This window comes from Oreochromis niloticus, linkage group LG17 (assembly GCF_001858045.2).
Source record: "Oreochromis niloticus isolate F11D_XX linkage group LG17, O_niloticus_UMD_NMBU, whole genome shotgun sequence".
NCBI lineage: Eukaryota > Metazoa > Chordata > Actinopteri > Cichliformes > Cichlidae > Oreochromis > Oreochromis niloticus.
The window spans coordinates 30,965,865-30,993,663 of NC_031981.2; the positions used below are offsets into that span (position 1 = coordinate 30,965,865).

Sequence of the window (27,799 nt, forward strand, 5' to 3'; positions counted from 1 at the left end):
TGAGTGGCCCGTTGGACTGGTTTGCATTAGCAGCAGGTGTACAGTAGGCTGAGGTTGCTGCCTGTACTTTGTTTCTTACATCATACGCTGATGAGTCAGAGGGACGGACAAACAAGGACCAGGAACAGGCTGGTGTAACCCAGAGTCACCTCAGCCTCAGCAAGAAGCAGGAAAACATATTCAGAGAAGGAAGGCTTCTCACAAAACCAGACCGAGGAGGAAGTTGAGGGATGACTGAGGACTTGGAGGAGCAGGAAGACGAGCTGCTCGCTCTCCAGAGTATCTTTGATGCGGACGAGTTTGTTCGGGACGAGTCGAAGTCTGCCGGAGAAATCCGAGTATGTGTCGAGCTTCCTGCCGGCTTCAGCGTGGCTCTCAGAGAGGGTAAATCAGAGGAGCCGGGGTTGTCAAACATGCGACTGTTGGACTGAAAAGGTCCGATCTGGATGTTTCTGGAAAGTGTTGGTTTGGAATATTAGGCACTACCTTTACTGGTACAGCCCTAATCATCTACTAAAGATAAAAAGGGTTTTATGTAGCCAATGATGTAAAATGAGTTAAACTCATTAGGCTAGCCAATATAAGGAGCGTGTTTTTGTCGGAATTAAATGGAATGTATGAATTAAATATATCTAGATTAGATATATCGTTGAACAGCATACTGACATCTGGCATCATTCATAGCTTTTGCTATTTGAGTTCATGTGACAGAATATATCATATATTTTCTATTGAATACACCCAATTTTTTTAAAAAACAAATAAACAAACATTACAGAAAGAGAATAGTTTGGAGTGTGGGAGACTATTCTTCATCTGATGATCTCGTATTTTTCTTTCTAAGGTGAAAGTCTGCGTCAGTATGATATTTCTTTCCTTCCACCGCTGCTTTTGAACTTTGGACTTCCTGGGGACTACCCCTCCTCCTCCCCTCCCTCCTTCAGCCTCACCTGCAGCTGGCTGACTCGCACACAGGTAATCAGCAGTCAAATCATTGTTGGTCACGTGTTCAGCCTGCCAGTGTGTGAGAGGTTCACAGGACATGACAGGACAAGACGACAACAATATATTTTCCCTCTCCCTCCACAGTTGGCTGCACTGCGTGCTCATCTCGCTGATCTCTATGAGGCCACTGGGGGCGCTGTGGTGCTCTTCTCCTGGGTGCAGTTTCTCAGAGAAGACGCTCTGAGGTTCCTGAACATCCACAGTAAGCTGGATCTTCCTCCTGATGAACGCAGCACCCTGCATTATAACCAGGACCAACACGATGCTGAACCCTCAGGACCAAAGAACAATTCAGAGCCAGAGTTCTCTGTACCATCCTCGGAAGTTCAGGAGAATCCTTCTGACGGGAGCAGCACAGACTCTCAGGGAGCTTCGGCTTTAGACTCCTGCAAGCATGACCAGAATGATTTGAACTCTCACCAGAACCAGAGTGATCTAACCTCAGATTATCAAAGAGCTCTTTCTCCAGAGCCTGCACTCCAAAACCAAACTGCACACACTCCAGATGTGACAATCCTCCAAGCCTCAGAGTTTAAGGTTGATCCCCAGGATGATCTCTCTTCATCTGCAGAGAAATCCAAGCATCATCAAAGTGGCCGGGGAGATTTCTTAAATGAAGGAGATGCTTCTCTCTCATCGCTGCTTCCCTCTACCTCCTCAGGCACGTTAGATCCAAGTGAACTTGGAGCTGCTTCTCTGCCGGTCCACCCCACAGATTCTCCTCAGAGTGAAGAGCAAACCCTCTCTGGTCTCTTTTTAACTCCATCACAGACTCTGCTGTCACACATTTTGATCTATGATGCGGCCCAGAAACAGAAAGTGTTTGCCACCACTGTCTTTGACTGCGGGGTTTGTTTTATGGACCGGCTCGGGTCCGAGTGCGTGAAGCTGTCACCGTGTGGCCACGTCTTCTGCCAGGCCTGTCTCTGCGAGTTCTGTACGGTTCAGATCACAGAGGGGAACGTCCGGGGTGTCACCTGTCCTCAGGCAGACTGCGCTGGTGCTCCTACACCTGCACAGGTAGAAGCTACACGCAGTCTTCAACCTGCAGAATGGTTTCAACAACTGTAGTGTTTGGTCCTTTCATCTAATATCGCAACACATTTTAAAAGCTGTTAAAAAGAGTTAGAGGCAGAAGGATCAAGGACAGAGGAGACAAGGAGGACTGATGACTGGCCTTTCTTGTCAAATGAAACCTCTGTGTTTGAATTTTGATCAGCTGACCTCGGCCTCATTTTGTGTGTCTGCTTTTTCGTCTCTGTTGTGTTTGTAGGTGCAGAGTCTGGTAGGGGAGAAGCTGTTTGACCGCTATGACCGTCTCCTGCTGCAGAACACTCTGGACAGCATGTCTGGTCCGTTTCTGTTGCTGTTAAACTGAGTGTGTCGTAAAGGTTTTCACTGATTAGAATCTATTTATTACATTTCTGTATTAGACCAGGCAGAAAGAACATCTTTAGCTCTTTTTCAATAAATGTTTTTGTCTTGCAGATGTGACGTACTGTCCTCGAACTTCCTGTGGCTCTGCTGTGATTTTGGAGAAGTCCAGCAAGGCAGTGCTTTGCTCTGAGTGCGGCTTTGCCTTCTGCGTCACCTGCAGAAAAACCTACCATGGATTAGAAGAGTGTGAAACCAAGAAAAAACATGCAAGAGATGCATTGCAAACCATTTTAAAAAGCCTAGACTTGCCACAGTCACAAGGTACACAAAGGCACACTATTTCAACGACTATGTGTATATCTCTTATGTGTACTAAAAATCCAAGCATGTTTTTTAAACTGATAAATTTTTTGGTGTACTGGTTATTAATGTTAAAGTGGCAATATTCAGTCACAGGAAGAGTGGTGTGAATGTTGTCCTGTTTCAAAGAAAATCATAAAGTCAGTCATCGGCATTTCAAAGCAGGAAGTACAAGAATCAACATAGAGATGTCCCAGTATTATGTCTCGTGTCAGTGCAGGACTCAACAGCATCAATCCAAGTGCAGCAGCCTCTGTAGAGGTGTAAGATTACTTTACAGCACTTACAAGTCACGAATGCTACTGCAAAAAAGTATTTATTTGATCCGATTCTAATGGTAGCAGATATGTTTGATTAATCTTTAGCCTAACACTGAAGGCCTTTTGTGTGTTGATGCAAATGTTGTTTGGTGCTCTGTGCTATCTGTGTCTCTCAGAGGGGGTGAGTGCTCTCTTGAATGACTATAAACATGGCAGTAAGGAGAGGAAACGCCTGCTGGTGAGCAGATATGGCAACATGCTGGTAACGCTGGAAAGTAATCTGAATGACACCTGGTTGGCCAACAACAGCAGATGCTGTCCTCACTGCTTCAGCAGAATCGAGGTATTTAGTCATGTGCGCACAGAGAGAGTTTCCGGCTGTTTTGAAGTCATGTGACTTTGCCTGCTCACATGTTGTGTTTCATGTTGCAGAAGAATGGAGGATGTGACCACATGTTATGCTCTCAGTGTGGACAGGACTTCAATTGGTGCTGTGCTTTCAGACTGACAACAGAAAATGGAAAAACGCACTTACAGGAATATGTCTGTGAGAACCACCGAAAATAGCGTCCCAGTGCTTCCGCTACTTTCATCAGCAGCCCATCAACAAGCAGTGTGCGTGTTTTGTCACATTAAAATTAGTTTTATTTAAAAATATTAAAAGAGAAATTAGATCTGATTGAGACAAAAAAAAAAAGAAATTTACATCCTGTGAAGTGTTTTGACCCAGACATGTCATACTGTATCATGGTCAGCAGAGGGCGCTAAACAACAAGAATGACAAAGCAGTAACATGACAAGTTCCTTTCGGTAACTTTAGAAAAGCTAATATGTAAAACAAAATCTGTCTGTTTGTTATTTTCAATAAATTGATACATGAATTTAACAAATGATGATACTGACTTATTTAACCTGGATGCTATAAAAACACTTCAGGAAAATATCCTCTGTAAAACTATACAATAGCAAACCTGTAAGGTATAATATCTTACACACATATTTCTATATGACACATTCTTGCAGCTGTTTCTTAGATTCTCTGAGATCTACAGTGTAAATATTAATTATTAATCTTAGTCTTACCTTTTACTCTTCTTTGACTTAACCTCACGTTTTATCACTGTTGCATATGTAAAATCACAGCATAAGGTCCTCAGTATGTGCCTGTAAAACATGTTCTCCCTTGTTATAATTGTAGCTCATTGTTGTCTTCTCTGTCAGTAATCCCACTGTTTGTTTTTTTTTCAAGTAATGTATAAAGCCTGTGGTTAGCAAATACTACCTATAGCCACATTTCCAGCAGTCTTGTTTCGTCAAACCAAAAGTCTGGAAAAAGCCTTTTTTACTCCAAAAGATTAAGTTAAGATTCATTAAATAATTAAATAAATGTGTAATTGATTCATTAAAATGATAAATGAAATAAATATATGAATACACAATTAGATGTCACTTCATTTCATTTAAAAGACCATTATTTATTTCAAATTTTAATAAATTAAAGACACTACTTTCTTTACTTACTTTTTGATTCATGTATTTGTTTAATTCATTTTGGCACATGTGGGTCTCCAGACTCATGCACACATTTTCTTTTATTATTAAATCATCCGGTTCATACCAGACAATTAGAATATTGTATATGACACCTCCAATTTCTGTGTTCAGTAATATAAAGGCTACACTAATAGAGATTGGTTAATATGTGTTTACAATCATTACGGCATGCCATGATGATCTGGTTTAATCTCTAATGGTGCCTTAGGACCAAACAGGTTGAGAACAGCATGAGGCTGTAAGCAGGTTAAAAGGCTCATAGTGGTCCTGTATACTTCATTTTTGCAGAGGTGAGTCTGTGTAGCAGACAGTGGGGAAGAAGAGATAAGCTTATAACCCTTGAACTGCATGTCTCATTTCCCTTGCAGCAGCAGGCTACAGGTAGATCCTGAACATTTGGCTTCTTCACACTCACCGACTTCCTGTTTTTGAAACGTCCCCCTCCATTCTTGCACTGTTCTGTCACAACACTGGAACAAAGACCACTGCTGCACGTCCCCAGGCTGCCCGAGGCACAACTGGAAATCTACAGATGTCTCGTATATCAGGCCAGCATGTTTGACTTTCTGTGTCTCTTCCAGGAAAATCCCGTTTCCACCCCAGGGGGAGGTCATCACTTCCTCATAAATGTCTAAACAACACTTTGCTTTTCTAAGGCAAACTGTTGCAGCAGGAGCCCTGGTGGCCTGGAACTCCTGCTGCACTTGTATTTGTACTTGACAAGCCTCTTGGTGGTTCTTCTGAGGGAAAAACAGCAAATGAAGAGGCACTCAGAAAATAATCATGTCAAGGACTATAAAAGACAAGTTATATGTTTCTACTGAACTATATAGAGCAGTCATTTAACAAAACAAGCTCAAATAAAATGAGGAGAAAGACTGCATAGTGAGTAAATAATATAGAAATCTTCTTTCCTGGAACTGAACAGGTGAATAAAACCAGATGAGGCCAATGGAGGCAACACGGACCTCAAAATTAAACCTTTTAAATGCCTGCAGCCCACCAGTTTCACACACTGTATGCATTGGCAGGCATTGCATAATCCGTTATACTTTATGTCAAAAAGAAGACACCTATAATAGAATAAGTGACTATTCAATGAAGGATCAAACCAAAGAGAGTCTTTGTTTTCTTGATCATGTATATCTATCTAGTTTTCAATGTTAGAAATTAGTCGAAACATGTATTTGCTGGACCTACAGACCTTTACATTTTTCCACTTCAGGGTTCTGGGGTCCTGCAGCTTATCCCAGCAGCCACAGGGAGAGACTCTGGACAGTTTCACCAGCTAACACAAAGAGACAGACAACTATTGACACTCATATTTACACCTACTGGCAAATCTAACTCCATGTCTGCGTGAAGCCAGAGTACCCAGGGAGAACCCACACAAGCACAGGAGAACAGGCAAACTCCATACAGAAAGGGAACGGTGAGATGGTGGAGTCTAACCCCTTCTTGCTGTGAGGCAACGGCTCATTTAATTTTTTAATCTTGTTGATATAGAACAATTAGCAGATGTTATAACTGACATGTATTACAATTCTGGGACAATGTGAGATTAAGGAAGAAGCTGCCAGTTGACTTTATACATTTTCAAACACGCAAAAATTCTCACTGTGACAACTTTGACCCCTTGCATTGGGGTTTTAAATATATATATTATTTATTTATTTATTCAAAATTGTATTATTATTTAATAAAAATATAATATAAAGTATCATGAATTCATACTGACAATGACGCTTCTGTCTTTTTAAAAATTCATTAGTTGAGGTCTGTCAACTGGCGAGGCCAATTCTTTGAACTGAATTACTGAAGAAGCTTTCATGGATCATCTCCAGCCCCAGATATATCTCTCAGGTCAGGCTTTTGCTGGATTTATTTTATGTTGTGGACATGACATTTAGGTAATGATCATCTGCTATAGACAGTTTTTAGGCTTCCTGGATCTTCTTTTGTCCTCCATTAGTCCAGGTTCTTCTATTTGTTTGAGAACTGCACACCATGCTGCAATTAGTCAGGTTTTCAGTAGTAGTAGTTTCAAAGTTGTCCAAAGGATAACTTTGAAAAAAGCCTGGAGAACTGTTGCTGGAGACCACTTTAAAACTGATATGAAAGTCTGGCTCCTTGGAAGCAAAACATTAAAAAAAAGAGGAGTTGCTAAAGACTTTTGCACAGTACTGCACGCACACATCAGAACCAAAGACCAATAACAGCCCTGAGTGATGGTAGTTGGTTCAGTCAGATTCATACTGATGTCTCACTGAGCTGACTGTCAGTTGTGTGCTGAGCTGTCAGTTTGAAGCAAATCCCTCTTGAGTCTTCTAGGACCACTGATGCAATGATGTGAAGTAGCACTGCATAGCTTAGCATTTATCATAATGAATTGTAAATATCGCTGTTTTAATGCCGAGTAAAACTTTTTTTAAAACGCTGTTTCACAAATCATCATCACAGTTTTAAAAAGAACAAAAACAAAAGAACGAACAGATGAAAGAGCCATCCCATCCTTGATGAAAGCTAACGACTTGTGCTAACGGCCTGCGCACCACATTTCCGGCAATCTGTTCATAGTTTTTTTGTGATATCCCGCTGACAGATAAACAATACCAGGGGCACAGAAACAGCTTTCCTGGCAGAAGTAATATCAAGAATAATGAGTAAGGCCTGGTTATCAGTGCAGTGGAAACTAGGCTATGGAGGAGCGTCTTCTCCCTGTGAGTCAATAACAGCATCAACTAAGAGAACATTTATTTCCCCTGGAGCGGTAGGAGCTGGGTCGTGGAAGAGAAAGCTTGAGACACAAATTCACTGTAATAATCATTAGCTTAGATCCATTATAGTGATCGCCACATTTATTCATCTGTCAGAACACCCCCCTCCCCTCACACACACAAGTTATTCAGGCATCCATTCAGTCAGTCAGTCAGTCAGTGGTATATTGGCAACACTGTTTAGAGGCACTAAAAGTACGCTGAGGTTTTCAAGGAGATTACAGGAGCATTATGGGAGGTTTGGGGGACCCCACACTGTAAATGAAGGTGGGTCCTGAATTCTGCCAGTGCATGAGACTGAATCAGTCAGGATACATAAATGGTAAATGGGCTTCTTGCCACAGGTGATGGCAAGCTACTTTGCAGCCACACTGTAGCACTGACAGAGGCAGACATTGGCACCACCGGGCCCTCTGACCACCACCAGTAGGCAACGGGTGAAGTGTCTTGCCCAAGGACACAACGACTGAGACTGTCCAAGCCGGGGCTCGAACCGGCAACCTTCCGATTACAAGACGACCGCCCAACCCTTGAGCCACGATCGCCCGTACATAGACTTATGATTGAGGCAAGCCTAACCTATTTTAATTATTAAAAATCGAATATAGTAATGGAAGAAAATATACAAGACTAGGATTCTGGGAAATATGATTGCTCACTTTCTGGCTGATAGTTTCATCAGAACATTTAGAAAACTCGCATATCTGAGTGACAGAATTGAAGCTGGGACCAGGAGCTTAGCTTAAATGGTTGAAAACACAGTCAGATGGTTAGCCTGTCTCTAACTGTATCTACCAGTAATTTTAAAGTTTACTGGTTAACAGATGTCAGCTTTTCTGGCAACTTCTAGAGTTTGGATATTGTCTCAGTGCTTAAACGTAAGTAAGCTGAGATTTGTTCTGTGATAACAAACTGCTTGTGACGAATCTGTGAAAGATCTTAAAAACAAGTTTTAGCTTATAACAGCTAAAGGTCAAGAAAGACCCTTAACTGCGTGTGGTTTCTTTGGGAGTTATGGGCTGTAACCACAGTCTGGAACTGGTGTGTGCTCAGAGTGGTGTCAGCGTGAGCTGCTAGGCAGCCGTCAGAGCAGAGAGCTGCAGAAAACTGTGATTAAAAGTAGTTTGGCAAAAATGTAGTTCCACTACATAAGTCAGACTAAAATCACAAAAAACATGAAGGAGACTGTGTGCACAGCAGCATGTGTATGTAGTAATTAGTTTTAAAGGTGTTGGGTTACAGAGCTTTGAACAAAGCCTGGGGAGCTGTTTGTATGTTGGGCTAATTTAATTACCTCTTGGATCTATAGCACAGACACAAGAGTTGAATCAAAGTCTCAGAATGAAAGTTTTTAAAAAAAAAGGACTCACAAAACTTTTCCTTTCTCTGGAGATCCAGCTGTAAAAACAAGTTGAAATGTCTCCCATTTTTTGTGAAGAATCCTTATTATGTGTTTGTTGCCCTCATTTGAAAATCAATGGCGTAGCGCCACTGGTGAGCATGGCTAACTAATCCCAACTGTGTGCCTGTATGTGCAGCTAAACTGAAAAAGTGTTTCGGATAATGGTAAGCCATCCATTTGGATCTAGTTCTATCCAGACACCAGACCTGACCTGACCTGAGGAAACCTTTTAGTGTTTTTGATGAAGTCTTTCACTTTTTGTGCCCATTAACATGGTGTCTTTAAAATTAGACACCCCAGTTCACCTAATTCTGCAGTGGCATCAGTAAAACCAAAGAAAACTCTACGGAAATAGAAAAAACGCAGCAGAACCTTAACAAAAAAAGGGGAAGCAGTTTGAAGGAGTTTTGAGGAGACAATAACCTGATGGACCAACTGCAGAAGTGACAAGCTAACAATAAAAGCTAATAGCAAACATGCAGCTACAGTATTATATGAGCCAGTTAAAACACACATTACCTTGGATCTTTTTCTCCCTCATAAGAATCCTTCATTTCTTTTAAAGAGGTCTCAGTGCAGTCTTTCACGTTTTTGATTTCTGTCACTTCTTCAGATCTTCGGTCATGTTCTTGTCTTCCGAGAAACACTTGCATTGTGAATTGTTAATTTTTTTTTTCTATTGGTGTTTTATTCAACATTTGTTGTGTTTTGTGTGCTTTTGCATCATTTTTTTCTTCTATTTGCCGGTGTTTTCCTAACTTGCAGGGCATTTGACCTTTCTGGGCCACCATATAATTCAGCATGAAAAACAGCATTTGAGTCAAGGATTTCTACCTAACCGCACAGTGTTGCCCATCTACCTTCATCTGCTCAGTCCAACAGTCCAGCGCATGGATAAAACACACAGAAATTATAAATATCACACACATTTGCAACAGCTTTGGCTTCTCACTTTGTAAATTTTAGCACAGGAGTTCATTAGAGGCAAATAATGACAACAAAGTCTTCACTTGAACTAAACAACATATGGTAGAACACATTTGCTAAATAAACATCAGTGTATTTTTATATTCAGTGCAAACTTGGGATTTCTTTTCCAGGACCATTTTGCAACACAGCACACAGACATTTCCAAACATCCAGCTGTGTAAACTTCATTAAATACTCCTGAACAGCAGCCTTATAGTCTCAGCCAGTGGTAGAAATTATTAACAATTATTAGGTATGACTGTACTCATGCACAAAATAAACCAGATACATTTTATACAGTGCGATACGTAACACACTCTGTCATTTACTGCGAAGCACTGAAGTTTAACTTATTAACCTGTGCTGCTGAAGTAGAGCCGCAAATAGATAAGTGAAACCAATAATTATTAAGTATATTGTACTCACATTCTCTATAGTTTCTAACAAGTAAACATAGAATAAAAATGGATACAGTGCCCCAGATATTTGAACTGTTTCCGCACATTAACATACCAAATAATAACTAAACAGTCCAATTTAAATCATTTGTACCAGTTAATGGACATATGTTGATGTAAATACATTTATTTCCCACAGTGTTTTTATTTATTTACGTTTTTGGCCTTTGTCTGTGTGAAACATTTGTCCAATTAATAGAAATCCTCTGATGCAAAAACCCCAAAAGACAAACAACAAAAAACAACATAAAAACGTTTCAGTGCTACAATATCCTTCCAAAAATAGTCTTGTGTAAAAGGAGCACTTAACTGGTGGGCTGCTGTGTTTCAGCTCATTAAGTGCAAATTGTGTTTGCCATGTTTTTCAGGCTTAATAGTTTATTTTCAGCAAGACCCTTCTGCTTCTGAGATTTTCCTGCTAAACAATAATTTTGCCATTTTTTAAGCTCTTGAAAAGAAAACAGACGTTTTAGAATCAAATGTTGATTACAAACACTTGTAAGTCCTTGTAAATCCTCTTGAGACCCGACTCGTGCGACATATCAATCGGTGCGTACACACTGACACAGATTGTTTCCTATTATTTCCTGTGCACGCTGACCTTTGAGCCAGAGGTTCAGGCCCTGGAGCTAACGCCAACCTTTCTACAATACTAGATAATTAGATTACTAGATAATTAGCCTGGCATCACCTACGACGTGTGCTTATGCAAATTAGTCTGTTTCAATGCTCCTGGATGCAATTAGACCTGTAAACACTCAGAGCAACGTGTGGCGTCATGTTGAGGGAAAAGTGTAAAGTGATTACAGCGTTCAGAGGGGTGAGTCACTGCATTAAACCCGCCCTGTATTTGCTGTAATTGGACTGGCACAGACAAGATCAGGTGGAAATCTATTTGAAAGTTGGGGGATGGCAGACGCATTCTACCAGAGCAAATTAAACATTAGCTCCAAGATTTAAATTCAGTTTAGTTCAGGTTTGTTTATATAACGCCGAATCACAACTGTTGTGACATTTTATTTATCCCTGAATCCTGAAGCTCTTTCTGTCATATTTCAGGGGTGCTTATAGAACAAAATGACTGGGTGTGCATCAGAGGTTAGTGACGGTGGTCTCTGCCTGTGCAGCTACCTTTGGAAAAACCTGCAAACTGTTCTAATGGTCATCAACCACGTCTTTACTGATGTACACTGAGGTGTCAAATCTCAACATGAAGGCTACAGAGAAGGTCATCAAATCATCTTCGTGGGGGAAAAACGACAGAGATCTCGCACACGCTGGCAGGAATATGTAGTTTTCCACTAGTTCACCTGCCACTGAGCCACATGTGTCACGTATGCTGGCAGCCTACAGCCCACATGAAATTAACTTGATTGTGTGACCATGGGTTAATGTAAAGTTAATGAATAAGATGCAGGATAACAACAATATGTGTAAGCGTAACAGCGCCATGATACCGATCCCTACCTGTCAAAGAATTCACCTCTACAAAAAAAGCCACAAAACAGGTGGAATTATCACAGAAAGGGGTCCAAACGCTCCACTGTGAACATTTCTGTCTGGATCTTTAAGCTGTTTGTAGGAGCCCACTAGCTTCCTGTGATCTCCTCGTTTCTCCATTCCTCTGCAGCTTATTATTTCCTGCACTTGCAGAAGGTGTTCAATAGCTGCACTGGAGTGTGACTCTCATTTTGAGTCCAAGAGCCTGTCAGCGTAATAAAAGGTAATGCTCCCAGCGCTTTCATGTAAGACAAAGCGTGTTATTTCTAGGAGGAGGAGAGCTATTAACAGACTGCAACTCTGCCTCAACGCGCAAGACTAGCTCACCCACGGCTTTTTGTTCCCGTTTCATTAAACTGTGCGGCAAGGTGGGCTAATAAACAGGCGAGCACTTTATTTTGAACGCCTTCTGCTTGTGCGTCCCTCTAGCTCTGCCTTGCTGTTGTGTTTTAATCCCCCAAAATGCCACAGCGCTTTGTCCTCACAGTGCTATTCTCCCGAGCATCCTCGTGTGTGGTCAAGTGTGTGTATTTGTGCTCTGGAGACAAATATAAGATGTGAGCAGCTGCCTCTCCCTGCAGCAAACAAAGCCGAGCAAAGAGAAGGCCAGGATGCTGCTTTCAATTCCGCTTTCCAGCTCATCTAATTATATGAACTGATCAGACTGATTTAATTACTGGGGAATGGTTTTTTTGTTTCCTCTGCATAAAAGGTCGCAAAAGCAGATTTAAAGTGAAGGTTTTTCTCGTCTTTTCAAAAACAAATTATTGATTTTTGAACACTGAAAGAAACGCAGGTGTATGCTGATAATCTTTTCACCGTTACAATGAAAAAATAGAAACACTGTTCTGTAAACGACAAGCTTTTCTGTTTGAATATGTGCATTTTGTGACCCCTTCACTATCATCGATATGTGTAGCAGTCAACATAAAAGACAGCACTTATTTTTTTAGCAATTTTAAATGTGACTATAGACTTTGAATGCCTTGTGACAACTTGCTGTGTTCAGCTCAGGACCATTAAACTGGAACAGTTAATCCAATTTAACTTCAATTATATAACTTTTTTTTTTTTCCAGAATGGGCCAAACAGGAACACAGCTGGATCTCCTCGTATGTGGAAAAAACAACACAAACAGGCCAAAGCAAAGAAAAAAAACATTGCGGCAGAGTCCATGTTACTGTTTAGCAGTCGTTGCACACACTGCAGTAAAACCTGCGTACATCCCCTCTGGGAATCAAGACTGGGGGTATTAAATGACATGTCTCACAAGCAGAAACATCCAGGAGCGCTGCAATTTGGGAGTCAATTTGAAGTTTAGAGTTAAGTGCGTTCGGTTTGAAAGCGTCTTGAGTGAATGCGTTTGCGCGTTTGAACGTTTTTCAAGAGGAAAATTTTGTCTTGTTCTTGTCATCAAAGCATGTTTCGCCCCTTAGCGGCAGCCTCTGCTGGCACTCTGCTCTCCTTCCTTTCAAAGTAAAAACGATGAAACTAGCAGCTTTTTAACCAGAACTGACGGTGCCAGAGTTACTTACAAAGGCGCCATCCAAAGTGGTACGGAGGGCCTACAGTGAAATCCACACACAAACATACAGTGCTCATAAAGAAGACATCCACTCAGTGCACACTTACAAGATTCCTGATAGTTGTTAAATAGATTATGAGGATTTACAACAGATGGTGAGCTAACACTGATCAAATAATCAATAGGATTCATGTCTACTATAGTCTATTTACATCTATAATGCAATATTAAGAATATTTACATAACATTTGTGAATACAGAAAAATCCAATCAATGTGACAGATTGGTTTTTTACTATATTGCCAAAATGGCTAGCCAAAGCTTACTCTTTAGCCTAACTTCCTCCAAAGGCACCAGCAAGGCTTGCAAGAGCCTTCAGCCTGATACACACCTCAGGACAAGTAAGAAGTCAGCTAAGGCTCACAGTTTTATATAACACTGTTTCATTAGGTGAAGTTCATTGTGCTTTTTTTTTTAAAATTAGCAAGTAGTGCTTTGGATTTTATTACATCTGTTTGGTTGTAAAGATGCTGAATTTGTGTCCCGTGTGGCTCTGTGGTAAGTTTCCCCCCGCAGTCCCTGCTGCAGGGCCTATAAAAAGTACCTGTAGGGCTAAATTACTCGTAAGAGTTTAAAAAATCATCTCAAACTATAACTCAGTGGTTGTTTTCCCAAGTTTTTCTAAGATAAAGTAATTGCCCCCTCACTCATCCTTGTCTGCATTTTTGTACTTTACAAGTTTTCTGCGCATCTTTGTCTTTGCTGAGGCTTCTTGAGCCTCCTCTCGTGTCCACCTGACTTTCTGCCTAAAAAACAAAACCCTGATTTCCCCTCTTTCAGATTTCTTTGCATTTCTTTTGCATGTACCGGTGCCCTGAGTCAGAATGTAACCCACTTAAAGCTTTGGAGGAACTGGAGCAAAAAGTATAAGAAAGGGTAATGGCTTAAAAATGTAGTCTGATTCTGTGGCTAGAAAACAGATTTTTTTTTTTTTTTTGTTCAAAGTTTTAAGACTAAAAATCTACTTTTTCCTCTGCATGTTATGAGCTGATTAAATACACACTTTCTAGAGCAATACAAGGATTAATGGAATCCAATTTTAGCCTCCTGTATCAGAGCAGATGGGACACGAAAAGCTGGGCTGTCTATCAGGAAATAGGGATCAAACTGTCAACCCTGCACTTTGTGGACAATCTGATCTACCACCTGAGCCACAACCAGCCACCTCTATTTATATATTTCCTATCAAATCGAAAGATTATATGTTTAATCCATACATCAAATTAAGTGCAAAAAGAACTTGATGTAATCACTCCACTAAATATGCTCTTCAAAAGTATGGCAGTATTTTCAGTTTCCTGCCCTGCGTTCTTGTACTCTTTACATGTTCTCTTCCCTTCCCCTCTTGTGTCTCTTAGCTGTAGCCGAGGTTCTCCATCTCATGGCGGTATCTTAGCTCCGACACTTTTGCTTTGTGCTGCTTGCTCTCCAAATGCTGCCTGAAGTCCGTCTCCTGCTCGGCTCCGCAGTTGCACATAGAGCAGTAGAACTGTCCGCTGGGAGTCACGCACATGGCCAAGTCCCGGGGGATGCGCTGCCTCGGTCTGGGGTTGTAGTACGGCCCTGAGGGAGAGAACGAGAGATTACAGAGATGAGATGGATGGCTGCTAACGTTATTTCTAAGAGATGTTTATTGCTTTCTGTAGACAAACTCTCTCATTTAATCTAGTCTAAGCATTATACGGTGCCAATGGTCCAATTTTAGGTTTCAACTAGTGCCTTATTCAGTGGCAAAAAGAGATGAGAATCAACCTAGAACAACTTTAATGGTGGGAAATACCAAAGCTCCCAGAAGAAACCCATCCGAGCACTAGAAGAACATGGACAAAGGTGGTTTACATCTCGCTGGCATGTACCAGCCTAACCTGCTCCAGCGATGGTTACAGTATGTTTCATACTAGAGCTCACTGGGTAAGAAACCACTGCACACTTACAAATCAGTTCTCTGTAAGACAGCCTCATCATTCCTGGCTCTAAAATGTTTTCATGTCTCTGCATTACCCCGATGAGCAGTAATGAAAACACATTCTTAGATGCAACTTTTCCCATTGATGCAAACAATTTTGCGTTTTTATTTTGTAACCAGTAGCATATGACCCTGAAACAGGGCACCTATTTGTACCTGCACATAGACTAAGCCTGCATTTGAATTCTGTTGATTTTTTCTTTAATTGTTCTCAGACCAATCAGATCCTCCTGTTTCTTAATGACAGAGCTGTGATATTAAAAAGCACACAGTAAGCATTTTGTTTGCTTTCTTACCTGACTTCAAATAAGCTAAACCTTATTAATATTGTAGCTTTTTTCAGAGTATAGTTTCTTTGTTTCTTTGTAAAATCACTCCCTCTGTTGACAGTACACTTACCTATAATTGTGACTGGTCAGATGCACCACAATAAAGTTTACATTTTTGATTCAGGTTAAAGGATGGACTGAGCATAGGACATCTCACAATTCCTTCACTTTTTTTTGTTTTGCTCATTTCTAACCAAAAAACCCAGCAACACTATTAGGATTCCCATCCCTCATTATTAAGAAATACTAGCATGCTATCACACTAAGCTAAGATGGTGAGTACTGTGAACATTATATATGCTGAGTGTGTTAGCAATAACTTTTCCATAAAAATCTATGACTCTTATCTTTTTATAAACTGCTACTGATAAGAGTAGATGCTGCCAGAAATATAAATACTTTGTTACTGTACTTATGTAGAATTTTCAGGTATCCATACTTTACTTGAGTATTTATTTATATGACTACTTTTTACTTTTATGCCCTTTTTAAACAAATATCTGTACTTTCTGCTGCTTACATTTTTAAAACAGGCTCATTGCTCATTGCTGACAGATTTGGGTGGAGTTATTATATCACACTGCGGACCTTCAAACATCAAACTGATTTGAGCCTAAACCGAAAAGCATGAAAGATAATCCTGTTCGTGCAACTTTTACTGAAGTATTTTTAACACTAATGTTTGTACTTCTACTTAAGTGCAGAACATCTGTAGCTTTGCCACCTCTGGATGGTATAAATATGCAGTGAAAATATGAAATGGGCATAGGAAAATGCCAGCGTTTTACTGTCTTAAATTTATCTGTTAAATCTTTGACTTTTAACTTCATATAAAATGCTACTGATAGTCAGTGTTTAGTTTTTTTCTGTTGTTCAGTGATAAAAATGCATCCCAGACCCATGTGCACATGAGTGCTGTGTGTGTGATAAAGATACACAAGCGTGTACAAAAAGAAAAGCTGAAAGGCACACTGGAAACAGAGCTTGTGTATGTGTGTGTTTTAACAACACAGAAAAAGGAGAAGAAAATAGAGAGAGACAAAAAAGACAGAACGAGAGAGAAAAGCTATTTTAGGGTTTGTCCATCAAGAAAACTGATTTAATCAGCAGATTTTTATTTATTTATTTATTTTTGCGTGTGGAAGAAAGAGTCAGCGGGAGACTAAGAGGGATTTGCTTTACTGTATGACTTATGATTTATCTTGTTTTATCTCGAGCTGAAGTGTGGGTGCTCATGTGTGTGGAAAGACAGAATAGGAAGCGGACACGTGCAGAAAGAGATGGTAGCTTGACGTCAGCAGAAAGTCTGACATTACCTTACTCTGTATCTGTTTTCACACACGCACACGATGGTGAAAGCAGACACTCACACAAACACGAAGGAAACACAGTTAAATAATAATTATAGAAGACCATTCAGCCTTAAAATAGAAAAAACACTGGCCGGTAAAACATGTGTGACCGTGTTAGGGTCGTGCACTGGACATAAGTATGTGGGTGCACCAAAAAGAGTAGAAAATCCAATGACATGAGAGAGCTTTAGGAGAATAACTCCTATCTGTGACATCATTTAGTTTTTTTGACAGTTTCCACACTGACTCAGCAAACAGACACTGCCCTCCAAGGCTGCTGAAAATGACTACGGATCATGAAAGCTGCTGTACTATGAATTATCAGTATATGGAACAGGCCTAGACCTAAGAAAAGGATTTTACAGCATTCGCTATATCTCTTTAGAAAGACTGTTGGGGTGTTTTCAATAAAATGCGCATTTTGTGCCGCATAAAAAGACCAATTTCAAAGCTAGTGTGCATCAAATAGAGTTGTTTAAAGACACAACCAGTAACTCCAATAAAAGAATATAAGACCATTAAAGAAACAGCCAGTGCCATCAGGAACAAATCTATAGTTTACTGCTGATTGGTCCTCAAACCTAACTCTGTATATGAACAGGTGACATTTATTCTAGGACTGCTGAATATAGCTTGTTTGTAGTGACATATTTTCCAACCACCGCTTAAGCTAACACAGTAACAGACATGACCCTCAGTAGCCAGACATATTATTGGTCAATTCATTAAATAACTTCAGAACTTTGCTAGTTTGAAGCCTTGGAATAGATGTGGAATAGGACAAAATCTCCATATCTTTGCATTTTACCGACCGAGATAGCTACAACAATGCCACTTAAATGAAGAGTTTATCAGATGGCTTTTGATAGTTATCTTTAAATTATGCTGATGTCGCTTTTTAATTAGCATTTAATTTTCTTATCTTACCTGGCATGGAGGCGGGTACTTGTGGGCTGCGACGGTTTTTCACCAGCCGGTACTCACTGCCATCTTTCCTGTTCCTTCTTGGAGTTGTCTCATTGCTGCTTTCCCTGTAACAACAGAGCTAGAGTCAACAATTGTTGGTTCCGTATCACATGTAAAGTTAACATGGCTATCTTGAAACATGGAGTATTTTGCCAAAGCCCTGAGTCACCCCTCATTTCTCTAAGACTTTCATGTTATTTTTAAAGATGGTCTTGAGCAGTAGTTCTGCAGGCTTGGTCTTGCAAAGCTTTTCTTTGGACATAGGCTGCTTTTTAACACTCATTTTCAGTCCAGTTCTTGTACCTGACCATTTCCAGAGGAATGTTTTTTGTTTGTTTGTTTGTTTGTTTGGTAAGCGACTTAACACTGACCTATGAATCATTCAAGCATAAAAAAGGCACCTAGCTCTAGGGACAAACTAGTGTTATGTCCATACATAGCAGACAACTTACCAAATTTGTCTTTGGTAAGTTGTATCTTTAGGGACTTTGGTCTAGCTGCCTGTTGTACAAACACATGATTTGTTCTTATCTCTTTAGTTCAATCTATTAAAATTGCCAAAGATAACACAATTTGAAATAATAAAACAGTAATTTTGTAGCAACACAGTGATTCCAAAAGTGCGATCAGCAGAAAACAGCTATCAACAGCAGAAAAAATATCCAGCAAACACCTGACAGAGAATCTGAGAGATGCATTTGGTCCTTCAGTTGATCCATTTAGGCCTCATCGGAAATGATCTCAGTGGAACGGTGGCTGAAGCTATTTTAAAGCAGGGAAACAGGGAGAAAAGACTGAGGTATACCAAATTACACAAGAACTGGACTTAAAGTAAGTATCAACAGGCCTGTTGGAGTTATGACTCCAGATGTGAAATGTTCAAATGTTGATAATATCTACAGCGAAGGTGAGGAAAGAGGTACAACAGTGAGTGTCTACATCCATCTGTAAAACACAGTGGAGGCTCTGTCATGGTTTGGGGCTGCAATTCAGCCAGTGGTGCCAGATCTGGTCAAAGTGGATGTTTTCATCCATCAGTGTGATGAACACAGAAAAGTTTGGTGAGACTTTGATCCAGCACACAGCACCATCTGGAAAGCATCTGATTGGCAACGGCTTCATTTTTCAGCATGACAATGATCCCAAGCACACTGCTAATGCAGTAAAGGCACATCTTTAAAAAGAAACACACAATGGAAGACTATCAATCATAGACTAGTTTATCCAGAGCCTCAACATTAGTGAACAGTGTGGGATGATCTTGACAGAGAGCAGACTAAAAGGCAGCCAACATCCAAAGAAGAGCTTTGAATGTTCTTTAAGACGCTCCGAGAACTATTCCTGAATTTTGAGAGAAAGAGAGTTCAGACTGTGTTGCAAAATAAAGGTGGTCATACGAAATATTAAGCTGCATGCTTTTTTAAAATAATAGAAAATGCTTTTGCTTATATACTGTTTTATTATACTATTTTTCTAGCAAATTGTAAAGAAATGATGGATGGCTCAAGATATTTGCACAATGCACTGTATATCTGATTGCAATTGCTATATTTCTTATTCAGCTAATACTGCATAAAGCCTGCGTGAAACACAGTGAGCATGAAATCTCTGTCCAATAAAGCAAACATGTCTTCACTCAAACCTACATGGTACTCGAGTTCTGTTGGGCCTCAGCCAGCCGTAGTTTCTTGGCATGGTTCTTGCCCTGGTAGTGGGCCTGCGCAACTGCTGGTGAACTGAAGGAAGCGTCGCACAGTTTACAATAGTCATTCTCTGTGGCCAAGATGACCCGGGGCGCCCCCTTATACAGCGCCTGCAGAGACAGGACAAAGCAGCACAGTGTTTGTGGTGAGAGGAGTTTCGGAGTAAACACTGTGAAAACAAGGAAAGAAATGTTCCATTTCAGCAGGAGGAAGAACTCTTTGCCTTTAAAATGAAAGCAAAGCCTAATGGAAGCTATGAGTTAGTAAGAGGGATTAAACTCTACAATTGTCTGAATATTACATTAACATATTACAAAGATTTTGAAAAGAGGAGATAAAGATGTTCCAGAGAGTAATATTATATTAAAGTAAATTAATGGTATACATCTAAAAATGACAGATCAAAATATTTTGATTATGCTATTTTTTTGTCAGAAAGATTATTATTTTATTAGCAAACATAATCAAACATTTTTTCACTGGTTACTTAGAATAAATAAACTTTTAAAGTGCAGGGATTGAGTGTACAGTGGTGAGCGCATGCTGTGAGTCTCTGCTGTTTAAATGAAACAGAGTGACTATGCAGTTCTCTACCACCTCCTCAGAGGAAGTGACCGCCATCATCCGAGAGGCCACTTCAGCAACAGCACACCCACCTCCTAAGCTAACGCTGTAGCATTAAGGTAGGCTGGTGCTAGTTCTTAAATACGGGCCTTACCTGCCTGCCTGCATCACTGTCGCTGGACCCTGAGCTCAGGGCCGTCTGGCCCGCCGTCTCGAGGGCTTCTGGGATCCTGATGGCCGGTGGCTGCTGACTGCCGGCATAGAAATTTCGTAGCTTTTTACTGTGGTTCTTTCCCTTCGAAGAAAGATACGAGATGTAGATTTTATTTGATTCTTCACATGTTTTTCTGTGCTATTCTGCATTTCTGAATTTGGCTTTCAGCTGACCTGGTAGTGAGCCTGTGCCTGCTGAGCAGAGTTGAGGGTAACGTTGCAGAGTTTACAGTACAGCGGTTTACACAGTTCTTCTAGTCCCAGAGAGTCCTCCTGCTCCTCTGTCCCCAGCGAGGAGCCCTCATCCTGGGGCTGCTCACTCGTTGGGGCTGCCTGGCCTGGGAGTGGACCGCAGATGAGGCTGGACACTGGAGCTGGGATGAGGGCTGGTCCTAGGGGCCTTGGGGGCATCTGTGACGGGTCAGGGCCGGGAGCAGGAGGTGAGGACAAGGGGCTGGGAGGGAGGGGAAATCGACCTGCTGTTGGTGCCACTACAGGTGGAGGCACCAGTGCTTGTGCAGGGTTCATATGTGGAGGCCCCAGCTGCTGTGTAAGGTCCATGGTTGGAGGCACTATTGCTTGTGTGTGATCTACTGGTGGGGGCCCCAGGGTGTGTGCCATTGGTGGAGGCCCCAATGACTGAGCTGGAGGCATTGGAGGGGGGCCTAAAGTGTGTGGCGGGGTAATGGGAGGAGGCCTTAATGTATGAGGTGCATTTATGGGAGGGGGGCCTAGACTCTGGCCATGAGCCATAGTTGGAGGTCCAATAGACTGAGCGGGGGCAATGGGTGGTGGACCAAGAGGGTGTGCAGGTGCCATTGGTGGGGGTCCCAACTGATGTAGAGAATCCATGTGTTGGAAAGGCTGCTGGGGATGGCTGAAGAGACTCAGGGGAGGCTTCAACATGGTTTCTGGACCTGGGGACATTAGAAGCAATACAGACAGATCTGCCTTACACACATAAACACAGATATTAGAAAACAAAAACACCTCCTATAGGCAAATTCAGTGACCTTGATGAGGATATCAGGAATGACGAAGGCAGACATTAATGAAAAAATACAGTCACTTACACACACTCTATATTTAATGCAATTTCTTTCCATTAATGTTTAATGGCCTTATTGGATTTTAGGCACTTGTCTGTTTTACTATATTCAAGCAGGAATTCAGATTATTTTTTAGCCATTCTGACTGACCATTGTGTTTGAGACTGAATGGATGACTCGTGTCTCCATATGTGATAGACTGGTGACTTGTCTCTGCTGTGCTCCGTCTCCGTGGGATTGGCTCTAGCCCCGAGGCCCCAAGTTAGACAAGTTGTGATGGATGAATGGATGGATGGACTCTCATCACAACTTTCTATTCAGTTCTCAGCTAACATATCCCACTGACTTATAATGGTAATTTGCTCTCTTTTCTTTGAGCAACAGCATGACATTTTCTTGTGAGTAAAGCGTGTGAAAAAACTACAAAAGGCCTTCCACAACCCTAGGTTCAGATAATCATGTTCCTCTTTGTGTTAACACTAAACCAGTTTATGACTTCACTGGCTTTTTACCATTACTATATTGAGCTTTCTGTTTGTCCAGTTCTTTAGTTTATGACCAAATGCAGCTATAAACAAACACAGTAAACACAGGGAAAACTGTACTTGCTATACATCAGCATTTTAACAATTCCATTGTGAGCATGTTGGCCTGCTGATGGTATCATTTTGCTCAAAAGGCTGCTGTGCCTTAGTACAGCCTCAAAGAGCGACTGTGATGGCTGTGATCCTGTTCTGCATCAAAATACACTCTGAAGAATGTTACTGCTTATATTTCAGAAAAGCATTTTGGGGGCTTTTTTTCTGTCACACGTGGTAAAACGGAGACAGAATTCGCAGGAGCTGTAGTGGAAAGCTTTTACACCTGATATGATCTCTTCTGGGAGTTCTACCTTGAAGCAAGAGATTTGGGAATACAGATTTTGAGCCAGTTGTATAAAAATAAAATTCTTTGTAAATGACAAAACATACACAAAATCATCGAAATGCCACTTATTTGGAAATATGATCTGATATGAATGTGGAAGAGTCATGCTGCAGATTTAAGGAGCTACTGTCGAATGACCGATCATCAGACATACACTGTGAGGGAACTCGATGTAAATCCAGTGACTACAGTACATACGTCTAACAGCCCTAAGGCTGGAGAGAAATTACCAAACAGAAACACATTCTCGGACAGAGGAGCTTCACACTCCAGTGGGCACCAGAAAGATTAGCCTGAGTTGCAGTGCCTGCGATCATGCAAACAGGACATTACATACACATCTGTTTGCACACACACACAAACAGAGGCAGCGACAGTAAAATACAGTCTGAAGTGTGACTACTTGGATAAGCTGATACAGTGTGAGTGTGTGTGTGAAGGCTAGGCACAACTATGTGCGTGCTGTATGAAAAAATAATAATAAAAAAGGGATGATATTAGTAATGGCGCCGCACTAATTTCAGTTGGTTCTGTTTTGATGCTCCAGTATCATAATATTAGTAATATAATATATCCGTGTGTGTTTGCATGTGTGTGTGTCAATGCATTTCCCCATATTGTCAGGTCAGTAATAGGCCAACAGCTGTGTCAAAATTCACTGTGCTGGAAGCTTTCATCATCCAATCGGACGCCTGATAGAAGTGAATCATGCACCCAAAATAACATCCCTGGCTGTTTGTGTTTCCGACTGCTGCTCACTGTCAGTCTGTCTGTCCAATATGTCTAGCTGCCCATCTGTCACCTGGCCTGGCTGACCTCAGGAGAAAGGTATGCTAGGCAAGTCACTGACCTTACTATAGTGCCGTCAACTGCAAGATGAGACTCTGGAAGAGCGAGCAGAACTGGGTGTTGTGCCCCACAGATTAAGATGGAAAACTAGACCATGCAGTTTCAGGAAATATTGCGGTGGGATTGTTGGTGGGATTGGCCAAAAAAAAAGTTGAAGGTAGATGGCTCATGAGCACATTGGCTGCTACTTTAATAGGCCACAAGTGTGTTGTACCTGTGATAGCAGCTAGTTGTAACAGGTTTTTATATTCAAAACATAGTCACCCTGTTTAGGGACATTTAACTTGTTGCAGTAAAGCTGTCCCTCTGCAGTGTGGAATAATTTTGTAAACGGGAAAATGTTTACAGTTTTCCATCTGAGATTGTGAGGATTTGCTGTATTTGAACTCACGATCTTTACCATGCAAGGGAGAGGTGAGCAAGCTCGCAAGCAAAATGCCAGAGGACAGTAACATACAGTAAGTTCATTTTGGCACTGCGTGTAATTAACCTTTGTATACACTCACAACATATTGACCATACATGTTTTCACCCCATGAAAGGTTCAGGGTGCTGTTTTTAGAGCACCCTGCAGAGGTAGTCCCAGGCATCCATTGAGAGCTTCAACACTAATTTATTTGTCGTAAACAGGAGTAGAGGTGGTTAACAAAAATGTGAGTCAGTGAATGGAAAGTTAACAGAACAATAATGCTTCATTGCCAGAAAAATCCAACTCATAAAGTGCATTGCAAAAATCAACAGAGCAAATGGATCCTTGAGAGAAAAGACGGAGGAATACAACAGGAAAATCTGTTATTTATGTTACAATGATAATAAAATTAATGTTTCAGCAATTAAAAGCTTAAAAGTGGTCCCAAAACCCTTTACATAGAAAAACAAAAACATTCTTGATAGTTTATGCTTCAGATGATCATATTTTCACTGGTGATGTTGAATGAGAGCAGTATAGTATATAAACTACATGAAACACCAATGCCCAGCAATGTTCATTAATCCCACCAATTGCATACGACAGCATCGGCCTTGTCGGCAGCAGCCTCGTGAGAAACCCCCACCACAGGACAGCTGACCTTTTTTCTTGGGTCATTAAACAGTTCAGGGAACACAGCGTGCCACCACACAGTAGTTTCAGCATTTAGCCACATGTTTTGCATTTACTGTATACCAGTTAAAAATGTAAGATAAGCCTGAAGATGTTGCAGCTGTACCACTACTGCCTCCAAGAATGACACGTTGACTTGCAAAATAACTTTACAAAGAGGTCAGTTTTTTGAGGAAAAATATGTTTTGGTCTCCTCGGTGGATCTCTGCAAATTATAACCATTTACTAAAGTTTTTAATTAATATAATAACATGCACTAAAAGTTATTGTGGTAATTATATATTGGTACACATTTTTTTTTAATGACCTCGCTCTCATATGCTTCACAGTAATTTAGTCTACTGCCTACACTTCCCCGACTCCTTTATATTGCAAATAATTAAAACAAGTAAAGAAGCAGTGTGAGAGACATTATACTTTATCTAAGTCATTTAGTAGAATGAACCATTTTTAGGGTTATAACCAGACTGCACTGCAGGAGGTGTGCTCACAATTAAAATCATTAAACGATCCCAAATCTTTAAAACAGTTTTTTGATGGTTTGGTCTGATATCTCATACACACAAAGACACTATTTTTGGCACAACAGTTTTGTGTAAGATCTCATTATGCGGCATATTCTTCTAGATTAATGTAACTGGGCTATGTGCTTGTTGGTGAATCTCCATCTGTTTGCTACAGAGCAGTGTCTAAACAGTCTTTTTACACAATCACCATGAATGCAAGTCTTTTCTTTCTCTGCACTTCAGTCCCTCTGCTAGTCAGAGAGACCTTTAACACCTCTGTACATTTGTAACTTGAAGCCTCTCACTCACTCCATCATTAAAATCTTAAAACACGGTCACGTTTCGTAGCCCTTACAGTCAATCTGTTCTTGAACTCGAAAAATCAAAACATCAAACAGCTTTATTTTTGTATTTTTTCCACACACTCATTGCGCTTGTTGGCATTTTCAGCTCAATTAATGCGTCCTTCTCTGAAAGTACGGAGAACATAATGACCAACAGAGGCATCTACAACTGCTGCGTATGTCACACACTAATATTAAATCCATTTGTTCATATTTTGCCTTAATCTTTGTTGTTTTTTTCTTTGTTTTTTGCTTGATCTCTTGTCTTTGTTTCAAAGTTTGAAGCCCAAACCAGCATCTTCTTAGTTTAATGTACTATTATGATCAAGGCAGATGGACTGTGAGCAATGATTGATTGGTTTGAAGGAAACTGAGCACAGTTATGATGCTCAAGCAAGGAAGATGATCACACAAAGATGTCATAAAAAGCAACCTGCATTTCAAGTGTTTTTTTTTTTTTTGCTCCTCATTTAGCACACATTAACAGAGTTATTAGAACCCCCCCCCCAAAAAAACAAACATTGTCCAACTGTGCTTTTATTTTGGCTCTTTTGTCTTTCTGTAGTTTTCCTGTGAGCTAGATAGGTCAAGGTGAGCTTGCTTCTTTCCTTAGACCCAGATCCGCGATCCGTGGTGCAGTCCTCAGAGCCGCGGACCATATTCACACGTCTACAGCAGTGGACCTTGCTCCAAAGTCAAAAAACATTTGTGGTTTTGCATTTGAGGCTTTTTAGATGACACATTCAAAACCAAGCGTATATAGCATTATTCTAAAGGCCACAATACAAGGTGACAGTGCTGTAGTCCTCACAATTTTCTAACAATGTTGTTCTCAAAGTCCGAAAAGTAATTTTAAAAAATTTCTTGAAACTAAATCAGACGTTACTCATTAATCAGTCACTTACAATTTTTTTTTAGCTCAACTCAAAAGTTCTTGGTTTAGAAGCAAGAAACAAAAAATCTCCTGTCTTAGAGCCTGAGAATCTGATGGCCTCCACCGAGAATCTCTAAATAGGCCAAGTGTTCATTTTCTCTAGAGTTTCTCTTGTCGTTCTGTGATGTGTCACATCAATTATAGAGCAATGAGAAGCGCATGCCTCCTGCACTTATTCCATCTGCTTCACTGGGCGCTGGACAAGCAAGAGTATACGCAGCAAAGACCAGATACGTCTTACTGTACTTTGCAATTTACCCACTGTACCATTACAATAAAGCCTCGGGTCCACTCTTATATCTCAGCCGCACTCGCAATTTGAATATCATTCAGCTGTCACTACCACTAGAGAAGACTTTATGTTAATAGAATGACCCACTGTTCCAATATCTAACATGTCAGTGTTATTTGCCTTTAAAGACTCTAAGCAACAGTCACATGGCCAATCCATTAAGCTGCTACTACTATATTGATTAGTGTCCATTCCATCTCATAGAAGATAACTTTCATAATTTCAAAACATCTTGCTGGGAAGCATGTGCATATTTCTGGCTGCAAGTGTTATTATTGGCTTTAGTAACTGATAAAACATTTAGTCAGTAACATAGAAACATTGACAATAATAACAGTACTGAAGTTAAAAGTTAAAAGTGACAGCATTATTAAACTGAAAGGCCATTCACAGAGAAAGGCACACAAAAGGTATATCTCTTTATTTCGTATTATTTTTAAATACTTAGCGGGCTGATGCATGAAAATGGTACTTATTCTTTCTTTTTTTTTCTGTAGCTGTCCCATTGATGGGGTACTTTTACACCCCCAGATCCACCTACATTCATGCATTACTGCAACGTGTATTCACTATGACATTTTTACCATGACTGAGAACCTTAACTGAATATGACAAGTCACTGTTTGATGACACGGATATTACCAAGTGGGTTGATCATTCTCATGCGGTAATCTTCATCATCTATGACACACACTGACTTCGAGTCCCCTAAAACCAGCCAGCAAAGCCCGCTATTACAGCGACTTTGCAGGTCCAGGGAAGAAACACTTTCCGTATAATTGCCACATGTCACCATCAGCTGTGCAGAGACTCAAGTAAAGGAGCCCACAACGATTATTTCGCTTGTTCTCACAGACAGCGGTGCTCGAGATAGAAAACTAAGCATTACATTAAGGTTTCGCATATTTCAAACCTGGAGTGTTCGTGGATGAAGCGATTCGGAGCTCTCCTGTAGTGCGAGAGACCACAAGAGTATCGACAACCTCAGATTTTGCATCGCAGCATCCATGCTCTATAACCTGAACAGAATGGTGGCTCCTGTACCCCCCCTCACACCCGCCGGCATGACATTAGGATGATGACAGCAGCACCAGGACAACCGGCTTAAACATCCTCGCTATCATATGCAAATGTCTCCGATTAGATTTTTCTCCATCCTCGCATATATGCGCATGAAAACTGCTGACAGTCAGAGGGCAGGACCTGTCTGGACCAGCCTCTCCTTACCTGGTAATCGGGCGAGATAATGGCTGCTGTCACCGTAGCTGACAGGCGGCGAAGTGTAGTTTCTGCAGTATTCTGCACTCTGGTAGTACGCGGCATCCCCGCTCTTAAGCTGCAGCGCCATCATCGCAGGAACATCCCTCTGCCAACTTCTCCTCTCCAAAAAACCGGGCAGCCAGGCAGGATGACAGTCCCTACCAACGCTCAGACGCCGCGGCTCTCACCCGAGGGG

General features: G+C 40.9%; 2 protein-coding genes across 2 annotated transcripts; one reads left to right on the forward strand and one right to left on the reverse strand.

Annotated features, from left to right (window-relative positions):
- On the forward strand, positions 1 to 4,320 carry LOC100706342 (E3 ubiquitin-protein ligase RNF14). The gene is made up of 7 exons (XM_019347215.2): positions 1 to 384; positions 845 to 975; positions 1,090 to 2,025; positions 2,279 to 2,357; positions 2,494 to 2,703; positions 3,179 to 3,345; positions 3,435 to 4,320. The coding sequence occupies exons 1-7, from the start codon at positions 231 to 233 to the stop codon at positions 3,567 to 3,569; spliced, it is 1,812 nt and encodes a 603-aa protein (XP_019202760.1). The 5' UTR covers positions 1 to 230; the 3' UTR covers positions 3,570 to 4,320.
- zmat3 (zinc finger, matrin-type 3) lies at positions 4,087 to 27,799 on the reverse strand. The gene is made up of 6 exons (XM_019347216.2): positions 27,571 to 27,799; positions 20,515 to 21,257; positions 20,282 to 20,422; positions 19,507 to 19,673; positions 17,822 to 17,925; positions 4,087 to 14,810 (listed from the first exon to the last, which is right to left on the reverse strand). The coding sequence occupies exons 1-6, from the start codon at positions 27,692 to 27,694 to the stop codon at positions 14,602 to 14,604; spliced, it is 1,488 nt and encodes a 495-aa protein (XP_019202761.1). The 5' UTR covers positions 27,695 to 27,799; the 3' UTR covers positions 4,087 to 14,601.